Source organism: Ceratocystis lukuohia (assembly GCF_044167205.1).
Source record: "Ceratocystis lukuohia strain C4212 chromosome Unknown Supercontig3_pilon, whole genome shotgun sequence".
Taxonomy (NCBI): domain Eukaryota; kingdom Fungi; phylum Ascomycota; class Sordariomycetes; order Microascales; family Ceratocystidaceae; genus Ceratocystis; species Ceratocystis lukuohia.
This window is the reverse complement of record NW_027263522.1, coordinates 2,860,096-2,881,147: the sequence shown is the minus strand read 5'-3', so window position 1 is coordinate 2,881,147 and position 21,052 is coordinate 2,860,096. Positions and strand designations below refer to the sequence as shown.

The 21,052-nt window shown below is 47.2% G+C and overlaps 3 protein-coding genes across 3 annotated transcripts; 2 read left to right on the top strand and 1 right to left on the bottom strand.

Moving 5' to 3' along the window:
• Nucleotides 1-1,691: 1,691 nt before the first annotated feature.
• HOO65_030728 (Ferric reductase) lies at nt 1,692-3,560 on the top strand (the record flags this gene model as incomplete). The annotated part of the gene is made up of 3 exons (XM_071002047.1): nt 1,692-2,279; nt 2,332-3,064; nt 3,121-3,560. The coding sequence occupies 3 exons, from the start codon at nt 1,692-1,694 to the stop codon at nt 3,558-3,560; spliced, it is 1,761 nt and encodes a 586-aa protein (XP_070860407.1).
• A 2,433-nt stretch (nt 3,561-5,993) lies between these two features.
• HOO65_030727 (Vegetative incompatibility protein HET-E-1) lies at nt 5,994-10,019 on the top strand (the record flags this gene model as incomplete). Its single annotated transcript, XM_071001790.1, has 7 exons — nt 5,994-6,048; nt 6,102-6,240; nt 6,302-6,586; nt 6,649-8,704; nt 8,765-9,522; nt 9,598-9,921; nt 9,977-10,019. The coding sequence occupies 7 exons, from the start codon at nt 5,994-5,996 to the stop codon at nt 10,017-10,019; spliced, it is 3,660 nt and encodes a 1,219-aa protein (XP_070860406.1).
• Nucleotides 10,020-13,066: 3,047 nt separating this feature from the next.
• Nucleotides 13,067-17,447, bottom strand: HOO65_030726 (Vegetative incompatibility protein HET-E-1; the record flags this gene model as incomplete). The annotated part of the gene is made up of 4 exons (XM_071001779.1): nt 13,067-13,122; nt 13,363-14,827; nt 14,891-16,837; nt 16,905-17,447. 4 exons carry the CDS (start codon nt 17,445-17,447, stop codon nt 13,067-13,069), a joined length of 4,011 nt encoding a protein of 1,336 aa, XP_070860405.1.
• Between the last annotated feature and the right edge of the window lie 3,605 nt (nt 17,448-21,052).

Sequence of the window (21,052 nt, the reverse complement as noted above, 5' to 3'; positions counted from 1 at the left end):
TCTCACATATAATGCAATAGCAAGCTTACTATGAGCATCTTGGGTGATCTAAGCAACGACTTTGCCAAGAGTCATCTACCTACGGCGGATGGGGGGCGCCTGTTGTCTTTATCTCTCCGTCTTGATGCCTTGCATCCCTTTCTTATGCAGAACGCTATGCTGCCGTTTCAAAGCCTTTCTACTTCTTCTCTGCTCCCGTCTTTACCCCGACCTTGTCAATACCCCGCAAGCATTGCAGTTAGGCTTCCACTGAAAAGCCTTTTACTAAGCCAACTATCGCTGTTGGATCGACCTTTGTGGGTAATAACTAATAATAGCACATGGTGAACATGCAGCTATCGACTACCATATTGCCTCTCGTATTCACGGTGAGTGCTGTTGTGGGAGACTTCGTCGCCATCGTCAAACAAGCTACGGCCTCATACTGAACACGCATGCGTAATCATCACGCTTGTAGTCCGTGTAACCTCAAGCTTAGGAGGCAAGCGTTATGAGTTCAGCCGTATAACATGCATGCTGGAATTGCTTTGAAGCTGGTTGAAATAGAGTCATGAAGCAGAGCTAGATCTCACAGGCTTCACTGATGCTAGGAGAATAGCCTTCACGATGTGTAACGGACTAGTACTCCAGGGGGCGGGGAACTCGGACGAGCCATCTCGTAGAAACTTCCGTTACAGCGGAATATCGTAATAGGGGTTCTCCATTTTGTACGGTAGTTGGCATTAAGCTTAGTCTCTTGACTTAGTGTTTCCGATGGTTGTCCAACCTTCCCCCTGAACATGGTGGGCATAGATTCCAACTTGCTTAACAGGGCTTAGTTGATTTACTATACGGCCAGCTATTTCCTCTTGAACAGTTGTTGCCTACACAGCCCTGCTAAAGATACGACAAATTCTTGCGCAGCTAGCACGAGATGCAGCCTACCAGGGATCGGACGATATCTTGTTTGCAGATCTGCCGATTGTACAGAACCTGCACCTTTCCCTGTCCAGATGCTCTGAAGGGAAAGGCATGGTGCCCTGCACGATAGTAGCTTATTTCTTAGGGGAGTGCCGAAGTAACTCCAGCCAAATGTCGAGCGATATTGTTTGACTGGACTTGCAAGATGATTGATACCAAGGACACAATCAACATAACCATCTTTCTTTAAACAGACCAAGAAGCGGCGGCAGCAGTCATTACTATTAGGCCTGACCTAGCCAGGCCGACTTCCATTTGGCATTGCCCAACAAATAGCCCGAGTCTCCTTCTAAGTCTTAGTGGCCTGTGCGGGGATATCGGCTAAACTGTATCAGCCGCTGTATAGAAGGGCCTTATACTACCAGTCTCTACATTGCCGGGCCTGTAAATGAAACCCATTCAATATCTCGATTTGCTTGGCGCTTACATGAATGCTTGCCATGCGGCCGACGGGCGCCCAGATGTGTGACATGTAAGGTGGCTCGGTATACCAGATTCATATTGAAGCTTGGCTTCCATACGAAAGCTGCTTGACTGCCAAGACACGAAATGAATCTGTTATCAGCCTTGGAAGTATATAAACTGAGTATTCACCACTCACCAACACCTTCTAGAATGAGATACTTGAGACTCGGCATCTTACCGAACAACATCTATTCTATTCCACAGCCTGTGCTTCTTTAAACCAGTTCTTACTACTCACTTTTCACATACTTTCTCTCCTCTACACGATGAAGGGCTCTTCTAGAGTCGTTGCCGTCTTTGTGCTATTGGCTGCATTTGCGGGCCTATGCATTGGGCTGACATTCGTACCGTGCTATGCCACGCTTTGCTCAGAAGACTACTTTCCCCGAGAAACAAGACTACACTTGGCAACATTCTATGGCCTACTCACGGTCACTGCCTGCATGCTCCTCTTCAGGACCTCTGGCGAGTCTCTCCGCTACCTGAGTAGCACCCATATCTCGCCAGAGCTTCCCATCCTCGGCAAACGCATAACCCTCGGGGGCTTCATTGTGTCACTTTGGATTCTCTTGATTACATTGGGCACTACCGCTTTCTGGCTTCCGGCCCACCTTGACTTTTGGGCAATAAGGACAGATCCTCTCAACTGGACCTCTGCCAAGATCCAGCTTACGGTCACAGGCGTGACAGGGCACTACGCTGACATCATGCTTGGCTTGTTGATAATCCCTATTTCGCGGAATAGCCTGGTGGGCCGGGCTTTCGGGCTGCATCAGAGCACACTGGTGTACGCACACAAGTTCATCGCCTACATGTTCATGATCGCTTCATTGGCACATGGAGGCGCCTATATTGTAAGTCTACTCTGTCTCTACCCATTGATTCAATTCTCTAACACCTCTTTAGACCTATGCTTTTGATCCAAACAACGGAGGAACTGAGGCCAAGGATGAGGCGTTCGCTTACGGCAACCCTACCATGACTACTACAGAAGGCGATGCAAAAAGCTTTTGGTACACATGCACCTCAGATACTGGTATCGGCACACTCGCCTTCATGATTGTCCTCATGCTTACAGCGCTTTCGTATGTACGACGACGCTTCTACGAAGTATTCTACTACTTTCACATCGTCACGAGTGTCTGCATTTTCATTGGTGCATGCGTCCATGCCAGCACTGATTTCTACCTGCTTTTGCCGGGCCTGTTACTATGGGTTGTTGACTGGGGACTGCGCTTCTTTGCAGGAGAAACAAATGGCCTACACACTAAGCTAAATGTGACTGGAGAAGACGCTGGAAATGGATGGTATCGCATCACGCTCCCTGCTTCAATGAGCACTAGTTATGATGGGGACTATGTCGCTTTGGCTGAGAAGGCTACAGTGGTCGGCTCTCCCCTTGCGTACTACTACCTCAATATCCCTGCCATCAGCAAGCTTCAAAACCACGCATTCACCGCGGCTATTCCTAGATCCACAGGCTCAGGCCCCGTCTTTCTTTTCCAAGGCACACAAGGAAGAAGCCAAAAGGCACTTCAAAAACAGTGGACCTGGAAGCTGGGAGCCAAGCTTTTGGAATCCAGAGAAAAGACCAGCCTGGCGCTCGGGTGGAAGGCCCATACCGTCCTAGTGATACTCGGTTCGAAACTGCATCTCACATCATTTGCGTGGTTGGCGGCACTGGAATTACTGGAGCTTGCAGTCTTGCGTTTTGGTGGCTTAACACACGGTCCATGCAGCCCAACACTCAATTCACCTGTGTTTGGACGGTACGAAACCCGGAAATGACCAATGTCAAGGAGTGGCGTGAACTTGAAGGCATTGCCAAGACAACACCAAACTTGACACTTACGGCACACGTTAGTTCGGAAAGCGGCAGGCTGGACCCAGCAGTACCTATTCGACAGTGCCTTGGCTTCGGAACAGGTCAGGAGACCGCTTACCCGCCCACAATGGAAGCCCAGAAAAGGGATGGTATGAAAGCCTGGGTTTACAGCTCAGGGCCAGATGGTCTTATTCGAGCTACAGAGCGGGCCTGTGTCAAGACGAGAAGCGAGATCAAGGGGCTAGCCAACGGTAAAGACGGCCTGCTAGCACCAAAGCTGGATTGGTACATCGCAAAGTGGGAGGTTTAAGGCGCAACTGTGTAGTAGGCATGGAACATGTCGAAAGGAGATTGTATCTAGAGTGTCAGGAGTATCGATGTGGCAATTTGAGAGGTGATGATTGACGTTTGTGTGGATAGCAGCTTGGTCCTCTTTGGAGTCTCGCTACTAGATATTTTATCTTGTTGGAAGCCCTTAGACCACGCTTTTGTACCTACGGGCTGGCCCTTTGGTAAAGCTAACAGGGCTTCTTGTATTCAGCACACGTCGCAAGATTCACCCATCCTCTAGCCTAGACTATACAAGCCTCATAGCCATCTTTAGCTGTAAATAACAAGAAGCAGCTAACTAGAAATAGTACTTACTATACCTACAGATGTCCAAGTAAGCCATTATCAGAGTTTGTAGTAGCTTCTCTAGCCTCCGGGTATGGCGTGATGTGAGAGACGCGGATCTACGCCGTCTTGACAAGAACACAATAGTAGGGCCCTCTAGGGTTTCTCAAGATGGCACTTTTCGACGAAAACCACCAACACGGGTGTTTGCATATGACTTGGCAGAGTCGCTTGAGACCGCTAAAAAGGTAGTACTCAGCTGGCATTGCATGTCGAGTTGATATGCTGTATAAAACACTCCAAAAGGCGTGCCCTCGACAGCCATATGCTCTACTTCACCAGTCAAGCTAGGCCGGCATGAGACGAAGCATACTGAGTAGCCCATCTCCATTATTGCAGGAGACATCTTTGACGGCTGTTTTTATCAGATGAGGCTTTGGAAGTTAGCCTAGCGAGAAGCAAATTATTAGTTGGTAAAGATACCAGAACTCGGTGAGATCTAGCGCAGAAAACCTACCCTGCTTGGTACCATTGCCAGTTTAGACTTGCACGCTTATAAGAATAGATTCCGTAAAAAGAGCATGGGATGCTGATTAAACTTGGCATAAAGACATCCTGTTGGTTAAGTCCTATGCCTTGTGTCTTCGTTTTCGTTCTAGTATTGTGTTGTCTTTAGTGTATCGCCTTTGAAGATGATTGCGCTGGTTAGCTACGTCTGAGCAACTAGCTCTCCATCTTTGCTGCATCTAGGCCATCTCGGAATCTTGATCCAGACAACCCGCTGCTATAGCTTGGGCAACGCTAACTAATCAATCTCCTCTGACAAGAGTCCAATCTCAACATGTGAAATTGACGCGTGGGGGTAGTCATGGACGTAGGTTGGCGTAGATGTTTTTATTATCACGTGACATGCAACCCTAACTACCCTTGTTGTGGAGAATATACCGCCAGCTGGATCAGCGCCTGGTCAACCCTACGATCACCAGTCTGGCATGGTCTAAAAAATTGAAGAACAATAGAAATTGAGTGCATGTTCCAGATGTCTCAATCGCAGTCGGGGCCTGGGCTCAACGAGCTCGTCAAAGCTCTTTAGCTCTACGGGAGCTCTTACATTCCCTCCTCTCGGTATGTTAGTAGAAAATGAAAACACACGTTAGATGAAACGCCGTCAATTCTGGCATCTTTGAAGAAATCGCCGACACCTCACCACGTCTCTTTACTCTTTGATGTACTGCCAGCTCGTTTGACTTGGCAAAGTATCCACGCCAAGCAAGTTAGTTCATCGTTTTGGGGACTGTTCGCGCAAGTTTCTGGGTGTCAGATATCCATTTACTCATGTTGGCCTGCATCTGGAGTCTATTTCTACTTGATGTTCTTGGATGCCATTAGCTGATAGATGTTTCAACCTCGCTAGTTTTATCTTTATTCTGTCTCCAAGAATGCACGCATATTTGGCCAGAGGAACACGTACGATAGTGTGCTAGATGCACATTGAAGCGATCAATCACAATGCAGCTGAAGAGGACTTGGCACACTATGCGACCCCCTCGCTAACTGACGTCATTGCGCAGAGTTGAAGGCAACTTTGTTGTGGATGTAATTACGATGTATAAAATTACAGTTGGCGCCAAGTATACAAATACTATCAGCAAAAAAGCCTCTATGATATCTAGATGGCTAATGTTGACTGAGAAATCACTGTTGCTGTTGAGATATTCTTGCAAGACGCACAGTGCTCTATCGTGATGATGACATGGCATCAGGTCGCATCATGCAAAGCAAAGTACTCCTCTAATGGCTGGGAACCAATCAATCGAATGCAGCTAATGGCCAATGAAAAGTCGCGACACCCCGCATCAAGTGGCTAATAGACAGGGCGTAGATTGTTCGCACAGCTGTCGCTCCTTACCAAGAGGTTGTCTATCCCCCTTTCTATGGCTGCCATCTTTTTCATCTTCTCTTCCTCACGTCCGTTACGCTGGTATTTATCAGGAAGAGAATAACACCACCACACCACTACACCACATTGACTCGTCCTGTGTATCGTGTATCACTATCTTTACGCATCCACTTGACATCGCCTTTTTCAAAAGTGTTCTTTTGCCTTGACCGTTTGAACTGAGCCATCATGAGCTCAGCTACACAGCCCGCCGCTGGGCCGCCTTTGAGAATCCTCTGCCTTGGTATGCTATCGTAATCTAGTCGCCCCGTGTTATCATATCACTAACTGCTACAGATGGTGGCGGTGTCCGTGGTCTATCTAGCTTGCTGATCCTGGAAAAGATCCTGGAGCAAGTCCAAGAAGCAGAGCGTCTGTCTCAAGTGCCAAGTCCCTGCGACAGGTTTGACTTGATTGGTGGCTCAGGAACCGGGGGGTATGGCTTCTACTAATTACACTTGTATGCTATAGAAGCTTTGTTAACAGCATTTACATAGGATTATTGCTATCATGCTTGGCCGACTGAGAATGAGCGTCGATGACTCCATTCAAGCATATAAACGCCTCGCCGACTCAGTATTTGTCCCAGAGCCAATGCCTGCAACAGGATCGTCCAGTGCCTTCTCCGCTGAGAAGCTAGAAACGGCTATTAAAGATATGATTCGCAACAACTGTTGCGACCCGCAATGTGCACAGCTGCGAGAAAGTAACGGCCCCGTAACGGACACCAACATGTGTCCTCATGAAGATATATTGTTCCTAGATGAACATTGCACCAAGACGTAAGTTATGCACAGATACGCGCAGAGGGACTCATATCTAACATTGCACTATGTTTATCCAGGGTCGTACTGGCGATGACCAAGGTTAATGTTGACACACGACCTGCCTTGCTAAAAACATATCACTCTATTGAATGCTTTAGAGGGTGTACAGTGTGGGAAGTTGCTAGAGCCACGTCTGCAGCTGTTACCTTCTTCGATTCAATGAAACTGGGTCGCGATAATATCGAGTTTATTGATGCCAGCTACGGGTACAATAATCCTTGTGAAGAGCTTATCGCCGAGGCCGAGACCCAGTTCCCTGGCAGGCAGATGGTAGTTCTGAGCATCGGCACAGGCATTGATGACGTTGTTGAAATTACGGATTTGACTGTTCTTGAAGCATTGTCGAAAATGGTCACTTCTTCTAAACATACTGACTTGAAACTCAGAGACAAGCATAGCGGCACTGCAGTCTACCATCGGTTTAATGTTGAGCATGGGCTTCGGGACATGGAAGTCTCCCACCTCGATAACTGGGGTAGAATTGCAGCACACACGATGAACTATATCGGAGAGAACAAAGAACCTGTCAAGAAGTTTGTGACGGCATTTACCACGAGCGATATTGCCCAGCTTCAATTCTGCCACGATGAAAAGGACAAGCAGTGTCTTTCGGATTTTTACGTGACTGATACCTCCGCAGACAAGAAGGATATTGAAAGCAAGAAAGGCGGGTTGCTGAAAGACTGCTACCAATGGATTATCCATCACCAGGACTTCCAGAGGTTCCGGACGGAAAAAGAATCCCGAATCCTGTGGATCAAGGGAGACCCTGGCAAAGGCAAGACAATGCTTCTCTGTGGCATCATCGACACGCTGGAGCTGGACAGCTCGGTAGATGTCTCCTATTTCTTTTGCCAAGCCGCAAACAGTCAACTCAATACGGCCAACTCGGTGCTGCGGGGACTAATTCGTGATATTGCCCGCCGCAACCCACAGCTCACTAAACATATACGAGCGAAGTACGACTATACGGGGAAAGCTTTCTTCAGCAATGACCGCCTTTGGTACAGCCTCTGCGATATACTGACCGCCTTGTTGAACGATCCCAGCCTGAGAAATGCGATCTTGATTGTTGATGCTCTGGATGAGTGTAGTGAAGGTCGGCGAGGCCTTCTTGAATTCATCACCAAGTCCTCGAACGCAAAGTGGATTGTGTCAAGCCGTAATTGGCGAGATATCGAAGAAATCCTGAATGATGCAGAGCAAGAAGTCAAAATACACCTCGAGATAAACCAGGATTCCGTCTCTGCAGCAGTCGACTCGTATATCACGCTCAAGGTGGATCAGCTGGCAAGGAAAAAAGAATATGATGATGATTTGAGGATCAAAATCTTGGAATACTTGCGGTCGAATGCCAATGACACTTTCCTATGGGTAGCCCTAGTTGTTCAAGAGCTTTCCAATGAAAATTTACAAAATTGGCACGCACTAAGGGAGCTGAGATCGCTTCCACCAGGGCTTTACCCGTTGTATGGAAGAATGCAGCAACAAATCTCAAGGTTAAAAGATGCACAGATTTGCAAGGAAATCATTGCTGCAGTCCTAGTTGTGTACCGACCTATCACTCTGGAAGAGCTTCACGGCCTTGTTGGGGAACTTGAGGTCCTCAAGCAGGACAATATCGAAAAGATTATCGCGTTGTGCGGGTCTTTCTTGACTGTACATGACAATGTTGTTTCCTTTGTGCATCAGTCAGCGAAAGACTACTTCCTCAGTGAAGGCTCAGATGAAACGAGGGCTTCTAGACTCCAGAATATGCACAAAAGAATCTTCGAGCGTTCACTTGACATTCTTCGTGTGAAGCTTAAGCGTGATATTTACGGCTTGCAGGCACAGGGATGTCTCATTGACGAAGTTTCTGTCCCCAAGCCTGATCCATTGGCTGCTATTCGATACTCTTGCACATACTGGGTTGACCATCTTTGTGACTCGGCAAAAACTGGGAGAGCAAGCAAAAGTGCTAAGGTGTTGGCCTTTATCAAGGATAAATACCTTCAGTGGCTTGAAGCGCTGAGCCTTCTAAAGAACATCTCCGCGGCAGGAAGAGGAATGGAAAGACTAAGACTTGATTTCGTAAGTTGATTTACAATATTGAAAGACGTTCGCGATATAATGGCTAACATTTCACCGCAGGGAGAATCATCGAAGAATCTGAACGAGGTCATCATGGATGCTCGCCGATTTCTCTTGTTTCATGGGGACGCGATTGAAATCGCACCACTGCAAGTTTATGTATCAGCACTCATATTCAGCCCCACAAATAGCTTGATAAGACGAATGTTTCATCACGAAGAGCCAGACTGGATCGCGTTGAAGCCAGAGGTTGAAGAAGATTGGAGTACCTGCCTACGGACGCTTGTAGGCCACAAGAGCGACGTTTCATCAGTCGTGTTCTCAAATGATAGGCAGCGACTTGCATCAGGGTCATATGACAGGACAGTGAAGATCTGGGATGCCACTTCTGGCGCATGTCTGCAGACTTTTGAGAGTCATTTCAGCTTCGTGACATCAGTCGCGTTCTCAAATGATGGGCAGCGACTTGCATCAGGGTCATGTGACAGGACAGTGAAGATCTGGGATACCACTTCTGGCACGTGTCTTCAGACTCTTGAGGGCCATGGTGACTATGTGAAATCAGTCGTGTTCTCAAATGATGGGCAGCGACTTGCATCAGGGTCAGATGACAGGAAAGTCAAGATCTGGGATGCCACTTCTGGCGCATGTCTTCAGACTCTTAAGGGCCATCACCACTCCGTGACATCAGTCGTGTTCTCAAACGATGGACAGCGACTTGCATCAGGTTCAGATGACAGCACAGTTAAAATCTGGGATGCCACTTATGGCGCCGTGTCGCATGCTCTCAAAGGCCATCTTGGATTTAGAAAGTTCAGGTTGTCGGTATATAGATCGTGGCTGGGATCTTGTATAAAAAGCATAAAAGCCAAAACTTCGAATGCACGTTCTAGTGCTTTACAAAGGCCTCATCAGCACCAGGGGTTAATCATGTTCTCAAATGATGGGCAGCGACTTGCATCAGCGTCTGGGGACAAGATAGTCAAGGTCTGGGATACCACTTCTGGCATATGTCTGCAGATCCTTGAGGGCCATCACAACTCCGTGACATCAGTCGTGTTCTCAAACGATGGACTGCTACTTGCATCAGGGTCTTGGGACAAGACAGTCAAGATCTGGGATGCCACTTCTGGCGCATGTCTGCAGACCCTTGAGGGCCATGGCTACTATGTGTCATCAGTCGTGTTCTCAAATGATGCACAGCGACTGGCATCAGCGTCAGTTGACAACACAGTCAAGATCTGGGATGCCACTTCTGGCGCATGTCTGCAGACCCTTCCAGCCTATCGTTCCTCTACAGATGTTGGACTCCTAGATACGGGACCAAAAGTTACATCAGCAACACCGTCAATTCACCAAACATTATCGATTTCCGCTAATTTACATAACTGCACTCTCAGCACTGATAAAACGTGGATCATCAAGGATGGACGCAGAGTTCTATACTTGCCAGTCACTTATCGTACCCACATTTCAGCAATATTTTCCCACAACAGGCTTGCGCTTCTTCTCAATTCCGGGCAAGTAATTCTTATAGGATTTAGATAAACTCGCATATGCTGGAATCTTGGCCGCCAAGTTTATACCTTTTAAAACATTATGAAATCAGTTTTACCACGCTAGGCACGCACAGATGTGATCTTCAAGTCAAATTCACTAAATTATGGTTGGAAAGTAGGCTTCCCAAGGACGGCTTCATACAACAGGGCTTGAGCCCCGAAGGGCACATGCTAATTTTGATTTCATTTGATTATACTCAACACATACTGGAATTAACAGTAGATATTAGGAGGACGTACTGAATATCCTGTGAAGAAGAGAAACAAGGAGAATGAGTGATTATTGATGTTAATCTATATCTATCTAAGTCTGCACAAGGTCTGCCTAACTTATTAGACTCGAGGGCCTGATGAACCCTCCTGCTGCTTGAAGCACCTGAAACTTCTGTTTCCACTGCCAGCATCTAATCGTACCGAAGCAGAGGGCAAGCCTCTAGTTGTGTGTTGCAGTGATATTCAGCTAGTACAGAAGCCAGGGAAAACTCATCTAAAATAGCTGGAGCAGATGCTGATGAGGTCTAGGAGTGGTAACTTATGATATCAAATATCCTTCAAGATTATATTCATCTCAGTTTCAACAACTTATCATCTGTGCCATGTTCACTATGGGATGAAAGGAAGCTAAACGTGCGGATGACTTGAGCTTGACTTCGAATGTGTATAGCCTTTGTGGGAATGACCGTAATTAAATGACACTAGATTGACTACTCAACAGAGTCAAGCCTCTCTACGACTACCCTCGAAGCTTAGATGTGGAACAGCGGTTATGTTTCTAAGGGGGCCAGTTATTTGCCTCGACTATATAGTCATCGTAAAACAAAAGAAGAACTGGAACAACAAAAACCAAGATTTAAACAAAACCTAGTTCCCGACGTCTTTGCACGTTGTCCACTCGTCCGCTGTTTGTCTACTTGACACACTGGTGATCCCGAGACTAAGCTCTCCGCAAGTCTATTTGATATGGCATCCGATCAGATGAATATCTATAATGTTGACGAATCGGCCTCATGATGGGTACTATTGAGAGCAGAATGGCCGTTACAGCCACAGATAAGTGTGGGAAGCTTAAGTCAGTGCAGTCCGGGAACCAAGAATTTATCACAGTCATTCGGACGGTCAACTCGGAAGGCCGACCGCGACGTTTATCGCCGGTGTGGGCTAGCTTGATGAAGAAGGAACGAAACTCTGTGACAGACTTCCGAGGCGGGGTCAGGGTCAGACCGTCACGTGACCGTGAACCCAAAACCCACAACCTGATCCAGTTCGTCCAAACGTTAGGGTTAGTATCCGACATAAAGAAAGGGTCTTCTTCCAAGGCCCATTTAGTGGTTGATGTATAAACCAGCCAAGTTCCGCTCTTCAGGCAAAACATAGATAGACACAGAATCAACTCCAATAATCACTTATTCCTTCTTCTCCTCTTTACAGGACATTCAGTACGTCCTCCTAATATCTACTGTTCTCTATCGTCTCTTGATCCTTGATGGCCATGAAAGCCACCACTCGATTGAACTCGAGAGACATTGTGAGAAGAATATCATTAGGCTTTGTATGCTATCTCATTCATCTCATCTGCTTCAGCCCCTTGACTTCAGATGCTTTAGTGTGATTAGAAACGTTTACGGTCAATTAATAGAGCATTTGATTAGATGCTTTATAATCCACGTTTCTTGGACGGAGTTCTTTCCGGCCTCTACGCCGCATTTCAGGCTACTATGGCGTAAAAACATCAAGTCAGTCTTCGGAGGGGCCGGGATTGTTCCTCTTGGCCCAGAAAGAGCGGCATCGAAGCTTGATGTGCAGCTACAGACTCCAACGCCGCCTGAGGAGGGGGTTGAACGCCGGACCCCTTGGGTCTCGAAGGGTCCAAGGAACATGCTTGAGGCTCAATTTCAGTCAGATTACCCCGAGAGACAAGTAACAAGACATGAAAGGCGCGTCTTTTGATCTTAGTGATTCCAGTAGACGTTAAATATATTCAAATCAAATCAAATCAAGACATAAAAGTAGCTCTCCAGAATTCTAGGAGGCATGTGGTCGTCTTCTAGGTCTAAGGGAAAAAAAAATAGTTATGTAAAAGGTTACCTTGCTAGGGGCCTGGGGAAGGACTTTGAACAAGCACAAGCGAATGAGATACTAAGCCGGCGCGGGAGGGCAAAAAGGGCCTGACTACAGACAAGAGGGGTAATGACAGTAGAGGAAGGAAATCAAGCAACTGATCAAACGGACGTGGACACACAGGTACTGGCTGAATAGTCGAGAAGCGATAGTCAAGGGTTGTCGGCGCGACCGGGGGTTTGGCGTGGCAAGCCCGGTGTGGGTGTTACGCCTGCGTCTATGATACGGCAGTTGTAACCCTGCAGCTATTGATCACAGTAAACAAGCGCTATAATCACTCACGTTGATGCATATAAATACGTGAGTCTCGTATGAATAGCTATCCTAAAAATGCATGTCGATTCTTATAATTCTCGAAGCTTGATGAAGAAGGAAGCAAACTCTGTGACAGACTTCCGAAGCTTGGCGCTTCGTAAGTCTATCTCAGAGCGGGGTCAGGGTCAGATTGTCATGTGACCCTGAACCCTAAAATCTACACTGGTCATAAACATCTGGGGTACAGCGAATAATTTAGATGTTTCGAGTGGATTTTGTGTTTTCATTGCGATTTCTAGGTTGAGATTTTTTGTTTCACTCGTTATACATGTACATGTCTATAAATATGCACAATTTAATGCAGTGCAGCACTCCATGTAAAATCGCTGTCTAGCCTACGAGGACTTCTATTTATTCAAAGCTTCTCAAACTAGTTACCAGATTCAAGGCCCATAATAATGATACGACCAGACCCAGTACCGAGACCTAGTTTTGTGTGGCATACTGCGAATGCGGTATGGCGGCACGATGGTGGCATCCAAAGCATCCTTTGCCCGTTTTCCATGATCCACGAACCATCTTTGCTGCTACTATATATGTAGGGCTTAGAGCGAAGCAAAGAGGATTGATTAGCTGATGGCCCTGATCCCATGTGTTGTCCATTATTCGAGAATACGTCCGGTGTCACGCTGCGGCCATAGTCTACAAGAGTCTCCAAACACGCACCAGAAGTCGCATCCCAGATCTTGAGCGTCTTGTCATCTGACTCTGATGCCAGTCGCTGTCCATCAGTTAAAAACACAACTGATATCACTCCATGATCATGGCCCTCCAGAGTCTGGAGACACGCACCAGAAATCGCGTCCCAGATCTTGACTGTGTTGTCAAGAGACCCTGATGCTAGTCGCTGTCCGTCATTTGAGAACACGACTGATCTCACATGACTACCATGGCCCTCAAGAGTCTGCAAACACGCGCCAGAAGTCGCATCCCAGATCTTGACTGTGTTGTCATGTGAGCCTGATGCCAGTCGCTGTTCATCGTTTGAGAACACAACTGATGCCACCCAGTTACCGTGGGCCTCAAGAGTCTGAAGACACGCACCAGAAGTTGCATCCCAGATCTTGAGTGTGTTGTCGCAAGACCCTGATACCAGCCGCTGTCCGTCATTTGAGAATGCCACAGATGTTAACCAATGGCCATGGCCCTCCAGAGTCTGTAGACACGCGCCAGAAGTCGCATCCCAGATCTTGGCTGTCATGTCCCAAGACCCCGATGCCAGTCGCTGCCCATCAATTGAGAACACAACTGATGTCACTTGCTGATGATGGCCCTCAAGAGTCTGGAGACACGCACTAGAAGTAGCATCCCAGATCTTGACTGTCTTGTCCCAAGACCCTGATGCCAGTCGCTGCCCATCGTTTGAGAACACAACTGATGTCACGTAGGAATGGTGGCCCTCAAGGGTCTGTAGACACGCACCAGAAGTTGCATCCCAGATCTTGACTGTGTTGTCAAAAGACCCTGATGCAAGTCGCTGGCCATCAGTTGAGAATGCCACTGATGTCAACCAATGGCCATGGCCCTTCAGAGTGTGCAGACACGCGCCAGAAGTTGCATCCCAGACCTTGACTGTGTTGTCATTTGAGCCTGATGCTAGGCGCTGTCCATCATTCGAGAAGACAACTGATGCCACACCTTGCTCATGGCCCTCAAGAGTCTGCAAACACGCGCCAGAAGTCGCATCCCAGATCTTGACTGTGTTGTCATCTGACCCTGATGCCACTCGCTGTCCATCACTTGAGAATGCCACTGATCTCGTATAATTACCATGGCCCTCAAGGGTCTGCAAACACGCGCCAGAAGTCGGATCCCAGATCTTCACTGTCTTGTCCCAAGACGCCGATGCCAGTCGCTGTCCATCACGTGAGAAGACCACTGATGTCACACAACTGGCATGGCCCTCCAGAGTCTGTAGGCAGGCATCCCACTCATCTTCAACCCTCGGTTTCATCGTGATCCAGTCCGGTTCTTCATGTGCAAATATCCGCCTTATTATGCTGTTGGTAGGGCTGAAGACAAGTGCTGATACGTAAACCTGCAACGGCGCAGTTCCAATCCCTCCCGTATTGGATAAGAGAAATCGGCTCGCATCTTTGACCATGTCTTGAAGGTCCGTTGATGCTTTTTCCTGCTGTCAATTGTTAAACATTGCTCCTTTCAAAATATTTCCACTCAATGTAGAGCCACTTACCAGACAGGTTCCTAATCTTCTAATTGCCTGTACTCCAGTATAGATGCTACGCATAAGGCTGAGAGCCTCTAGCCACTGAAGATATTTCTCCTTGAAGAAGGCCAATATTGTATCGCTTTCCCTGACTGTCACATCTGGAGGCGAGTCATGAAGATGGTCAACCCAGAATATGCAAGAATATCTAACAGCAGCCAATGGGTCAGGGTCAGGAGCCGAAATTTCATTGATAAGACATCCCGGGGCCTGCAGGTTGTAAATATCGCGTTTCAATGTTTGGCGAAGCAGTTCCAGCGATCGTGCGAGGACCACCTGATGTTGATGCGAGATGCCAGAGGGCAGTACCTGGCCTAAGGCTTCACCCAAGAAGTAGTCTTTTGCTGACTGGTGTACAAAAGAGACAGCATTGTTATGAACAGTAAAAAACGACGCACACGATGCGACGACTTCTTCTATATCCTCTCTGTTGAAGTCGCTTAGAGATTCAACAAGGGCACGCAGCTCCTCTAACGCGATCGGTCGGTAGACAATGAGAACTTTAGCAATGATGTCCTTGTATAGTTGAGCATGTGGCGACTCGGAGATCCCCTCCAGCATTTGTCCGTACAAAGCATCGAGCCCCGGTGGAAATGACTTGAGCTTAGCTAGAGCCTCCCATCTTCGTGTTTTCGGGCTGGAAAGCTCTTGGCAAACCAGGGCCACCCACAGAAAAGTGCCATGAGCATTCGATTGCAAATATTCCAGGACAGCCTCCTTGACCTCGCCACCGTATCCCTTCTTCTGCACAAGCTGATCCACCTTGTACTTTATGAAAAAGTCGACCGCCAAAGACACTGAATCCTCGTTTATTTCAAGGTGTATCTTGGCTCCTTGCGTGACATCATTTAGACCTTGCTCGATTTCCGGCCGGTTACGGCTTGATACGATCCATTTGGCGCCCGAGGACTTGATGAAGTCAAGTAAGAGCTCCTGGTCCACGACACACTCATCCAAGGCATCGACGATTAAAACGGCATTCTTCAAGCTTGGATCCTTCAGCATAGCAGTTGCAATCTCGCTGATATTCTGCCAAGCACCTTCATTTTCGAACAGCTGCTTTCCAGTACGATCGTACTTCCTTCGCACATATTCGATAAGCCGTGGATTGCGTTGGGCAAGGTGATAAATCAAGCCGCGTAGCACAGATGTGGCTGTATTTAGTCGACTACCGCCCGTGGCCTGGCAAAAGAAATAGTAGGGTGAAATTGACTGGTCTGACTCCAACTCATTGATGATGCCACAAAGAAGCATTGTCTTGCCTTTGCCAGGATCTCCTTTGATCCAAAGAATCCGGCTGTCTGCCTCGTTTTTGAACTTCTGGAAGTTCTGGTGCTCGAGAATCCATTTGTAGGAGTCTCTCAGCAAGCCACCTTTTTTAACTTCGATATTCTTCTTGTCCGTGCGAGGGTCGGTTACGTAGAGGTCCTTGAGACATTCATTGTCCTTGTCGTCTTCTCGCGCCTTTGCTTGTTGTTCTGCTAGGCTCTGTACCGCTGCATGGATGTTTTCCACATTTGCCTGTATAGCAGCTGTTGAATCGTTGAGCTTGTGCATTTGCACTTGGCTCTCTTGGGTGTTGTACTGCTCTATATCAAGCTGCACAGCCTTTTCGGCTTCCTGGATGTCATTGATCTGGCCTGCCCAGTCGTCGATCAAAAACATATCCCTCAAAACAGTGACGGCTTTGTTGCGGTGATAGAGACAGATGCTTCTAATCTGATACAAGAGCAGCTTTTGAAAGAGCTGTGTGATATTCTCCTCGAGTGTGTCTCTCAGCACAGCTGTAGTTGTATCTCTCTTGTTCTCGTCAAGCAGCAGGCTGGTCAAGTTCCAATACCACTCTATTCTGCCTAGAACATACTGGATTCCTTGGCGGTTTTCGAGTGCTTCGGTGATGGGATTTTTCAAGACCTATTGTATGTTAGCTAAAAACAGCACGCTATATGTCTTTTTACGCGGGCAAGCTGCCGTGACATACTTCTATCCCAAGGCAGACGGTTGCCCATATAACGGCGGCTTCTGGGGCGGCGCGGAGAGCCCTATCCATAATTCCCATGATAGCCTGGATAGCCTGCAAACCACTGTCGATTCCTTGCTTGAGGGAAGCCTCTTTCTTAGCCCGTTCGATCCCTCTCTCAGCAACCTTTCTCAGTTGGCGCGATGTGACCTTTGGCTCCGCTGTCACCTTGCCTTCGATTCGGTCGGTGGGCTCAGTGCTGGTCTCGTCGAGCTGGGGTTCGGAAAGGATAATCCTCTCGAACGCCTTCACCAACTCTGGCTCTTCTGATTTTAAACGTTGATACGCATTCTCCCAAATCTTCTCTTGAAGAGTATGCAATAGCACTGGCTCAGGCTTGGGTGGCGGTGGGGAGATCACGACTAGTGGTGGCGGTTGGGCTGTTCCAGGTGCTGGCTGTACTGGGACAGATGAGGAGGCGGTGGGTGATGTCGCCCGGTCTGGCCTTCGAATAGGCGTGTTGTTCTTTTGGAGGTAGCGTTTGATTTTGCTGAAAATCGACATCTTGCTGACTCTCAAGGGGCGTGTATGACAATAGCGAACAAATGCAAAACTCGGAGAATGAATGTGTCGAAATATTGATTTCCTTTTGATAAGTATTTGAATGTTCTTGATGCCAGATGTGGGGAGAACTGAGTTAGCGCCCAAGGCCGGGCTGTGTGTTTGTTGGACCAATAACGTCGTATCGCTTCGCGTCTGACCCTAGGATATGCATGGCTGGTAGCCAATACATAACATCCATGATACATTTCGCCTAGCTGGAGATTCAGGACGTAGAAAAACGACAGTCAGAGGCGATTGTCTTCAAAAGGGTCTATGCAGCCCCAGCACGGTACTATGAGTGGGCATCTCGCATACCTGTTCCTCTAACTGGCTCTCCTCCTTTACCAGTATTTCTTAGTTTTCTTTGCAGGGGAGCGGCTGCACCATGGAGCTCATGCATTTGCACATGGCTGGCTTTCTTGAGTATTGCACTCCTCTATATTACGCACGGCCTTTCCGGTCTGTATGATTCCATGGTGCTAGTTTGTGAAGTTGTCGATCAGAAACAAGGGGAGCCTCGTTGTGATAGTAGAGAGATATGCTTCGAATTTCATTTAAAAGAATCTCTGAAAGACCTACATGATATCTTTTTTAAGTGTGTCTACCTATAGAGGCAGTATAACAGTGCACATGAGAAGGACGCACTGAATGTCCTAAGAATAAGAAGAAGAAGGAAGAGGTGATTGTTGCATTGTTCATTGACCATCTAATTCTTGATTAAAGAGCGGATCACAGCTAATTTATACATCCATCACTAAAGTGTCTAGACCATAGACTAGACAATGTTGTGTGGCGCGGTATATATGTTAAGTGGCGTCCCATACGTGCCCCACTTATCCGAACCTATTGTGGCTGAACACGTGACAGGGTCGACCCCTATCATCAATTCAGGATCACTATACAAAAGGAATAGTTCAAGGACGTAGCATAGACTTAAACCCTTTAATAAACCAACTGATTCAATCATTAAGATCTATTCTACAGACAATGGCCTTGTAAAAGGCCCTTGATGTCTGATACTAAACCTACCGTTTGGCCAAACTTGGTCAGGTCAGCAATCCTGGTACTGGTAATCCCGACCTAAGTGAGCTACTCGCTTCGTTGTGCGACAGCCTTGCTATACTAAAGCTACTAGGATCCATGTGGCTGCTTCTGGTTTGTGCTCTCTTGGGCCCTCATCATCTACAAAATTCCATCTGTATCCCTTTGCATGGTTACTCAATGGAGATATCAGACTAGCATGCAGCTGCACTTTTTGCGATATGGTCTATCATCGGATCTTAGCGCTTGATGGTCTGTTCCTTGCGCTCCTTTAAAGCTATAAGGGGTGTAAGTGGTTGGCGATGGTCTGTGAGTTCCCTGATCCTGAGAATGGCGAGTACGACACGATGCAATAGTCTCTTCTAGATACGCTACTACTAGCTTCAAGAGCATCCGACCTTTTCATTCCAGTTACCCTCGCCCAGTTACTTTGTTTCCACACTTGTACTTGGGTTTCCTAACACCTGGTCCGATTGGCTATATTTCAACTCTCTGTTGAAGATATTCATGCATATCCTCACTTGCAGACTAGCTTTTGCTTGCTTATTGATGCACTCGTGAGTGCAGTTTGTGGCCTTGTCAGGCAATAGATCCAAACTGCCTCCTAAAAAGCTATCCCGACTCGACTATAGCCCGTAATTTAGGCTGTTGGCTGCGAGCTTATGTTGGAGATCGCAGGCTATGGCATCCAACTGCAAGACGAGGGGTTTGACCGGTTTGTCGATAGCCTAGGAATTGCAAGCGGGACCAGCATTGGAATGATAAATTCAAGAGCTTCCGAGTTCAAAACCAGCGACATTCAGCTTATCTCCTTAAGGCGAGATGATTAGCCGTAAACATGATTACTACATAAAGACATCGGCAGAATGTTGTGGGCCCTAGACACTGAAGTCTAAGGTGGTGAGGCAGTAGGCTATCTAGCCAAAGCCGGCTGCAAGAGTGCATATCTGCTAGTCTTCAATACGATGACAACTCTAGGGGTAGTGAGGAATCAAAGGAACGATTAACCTAGAAGTGAGTTCGTAAACGAGTTGGAAAATAAGTACCTAAAGACGAGCCACCTTGCAGGGACGATTGAACTCACAACATCCATTCAATAGGGAGCGGATGTGAGTTCTACACTCAGGAGCTGTGGTCGGAGTATTGGCGACGCTGTGCTCTAGACCCCAGAACTACCAGTAACATCGCGCCCAACTTGGCGACCAAAAGTTCGAGACGAAATGCCTGCTATTGAGCTGCAGTAAGCCAAATAATATCGGCCACCCATGGGAACATAGAGGCAATACTGCAGGTCTGACTGCGAGAGATAGGAGAAAGGTTCATATAGACTTGCGGAGAGTCTAGCCTCGAGGTGAGTGGTGTGTCAAGTAGACAAGAGCGGAAGACTGGATAACATGGAGAGACGTCGGATTTAGCTTTGTCTTGATCCTTCTTTTTGTTGTTCCAGTTCTTCGTTTGTTTGATGATGGCTATGTAGTGGAGGCAAATAACTGACTCACTTAGAAACGTACGCGCTCTTTCACATCAACGCTTTGAGAGCATTCGTAGAGAGGCTTGATTCTGTTGAGTACCCAATCTGATATCATGTAATTGCAGTGGTTCCCACAGAAGCTATATACATTCGAGGTCAAGCTCAAGTCATCCGCACATTTGGCTTCCTTTTATCCCGCGGTAAACATCCCACAGATGAGAGGTTGTTGAGAATGACATCAATCTAATATCGGAGACGGCCTGATATCGTGAGTTATCATTCCTAGGCCTCATCAGCATCTGCTCCAGCTACGTTAGATAAGTTTTCCCTGACTTCTGTACGAGCTGAATATCACTACAACACACTACTACAGGTTTCCCCTTTGCTTCTGGATGATTAGATGCTGGTAGTGGAAACAGAAGTTTCAGGTGCTTCAAGCAGCAGGAGGGTTCATCGTATCCTCGAGTCTGATAAGTTGGGCAGACCTTGTGCATCTAGCAAGCGACTAGAATAGAAATCCAACTTAGGATAAACACTGTGAATGTTGGATGAAATGTTGGATGAACTGGGTATTGTGGGGAATCTGCCTTTTGTCGGATTAACCCTGGGTAAACCCGAGCCTGAATACTCCAGCTTAAGTGTGCGTGATGGAAGAACTTAACACTTTAGAGAAAGAATAAAGAAACAAGCTTCACCATTACGATCAATCTGTACACCAGCACGGTTCCACGTGCGGTTGTACAGGATCACGAGTGACTTCCCAAGTCATTTAACTGAATTCAGTAGATTGTTCCGACAGTATTTGTATACTTGGCGCCAACTGTCATTTTGTACATTGTAAATACATCTACAAGAAAGTTACCTTCAACTCTGCACAATGACGTCGGTTGGCATAGTGGGCCAAGTCCTCTCCAGCTGCATTGCGATTGAACGCTTCAATGTGGATCTAGGATACTAAAGTGTCTAGACCAGACACACGGCCTTGGAAAAGACGCTTTGTGAGGCCAATCATGCTTTAAGCAAACGGCAAAGGGCTAAAAAAAGTATCTCTCCG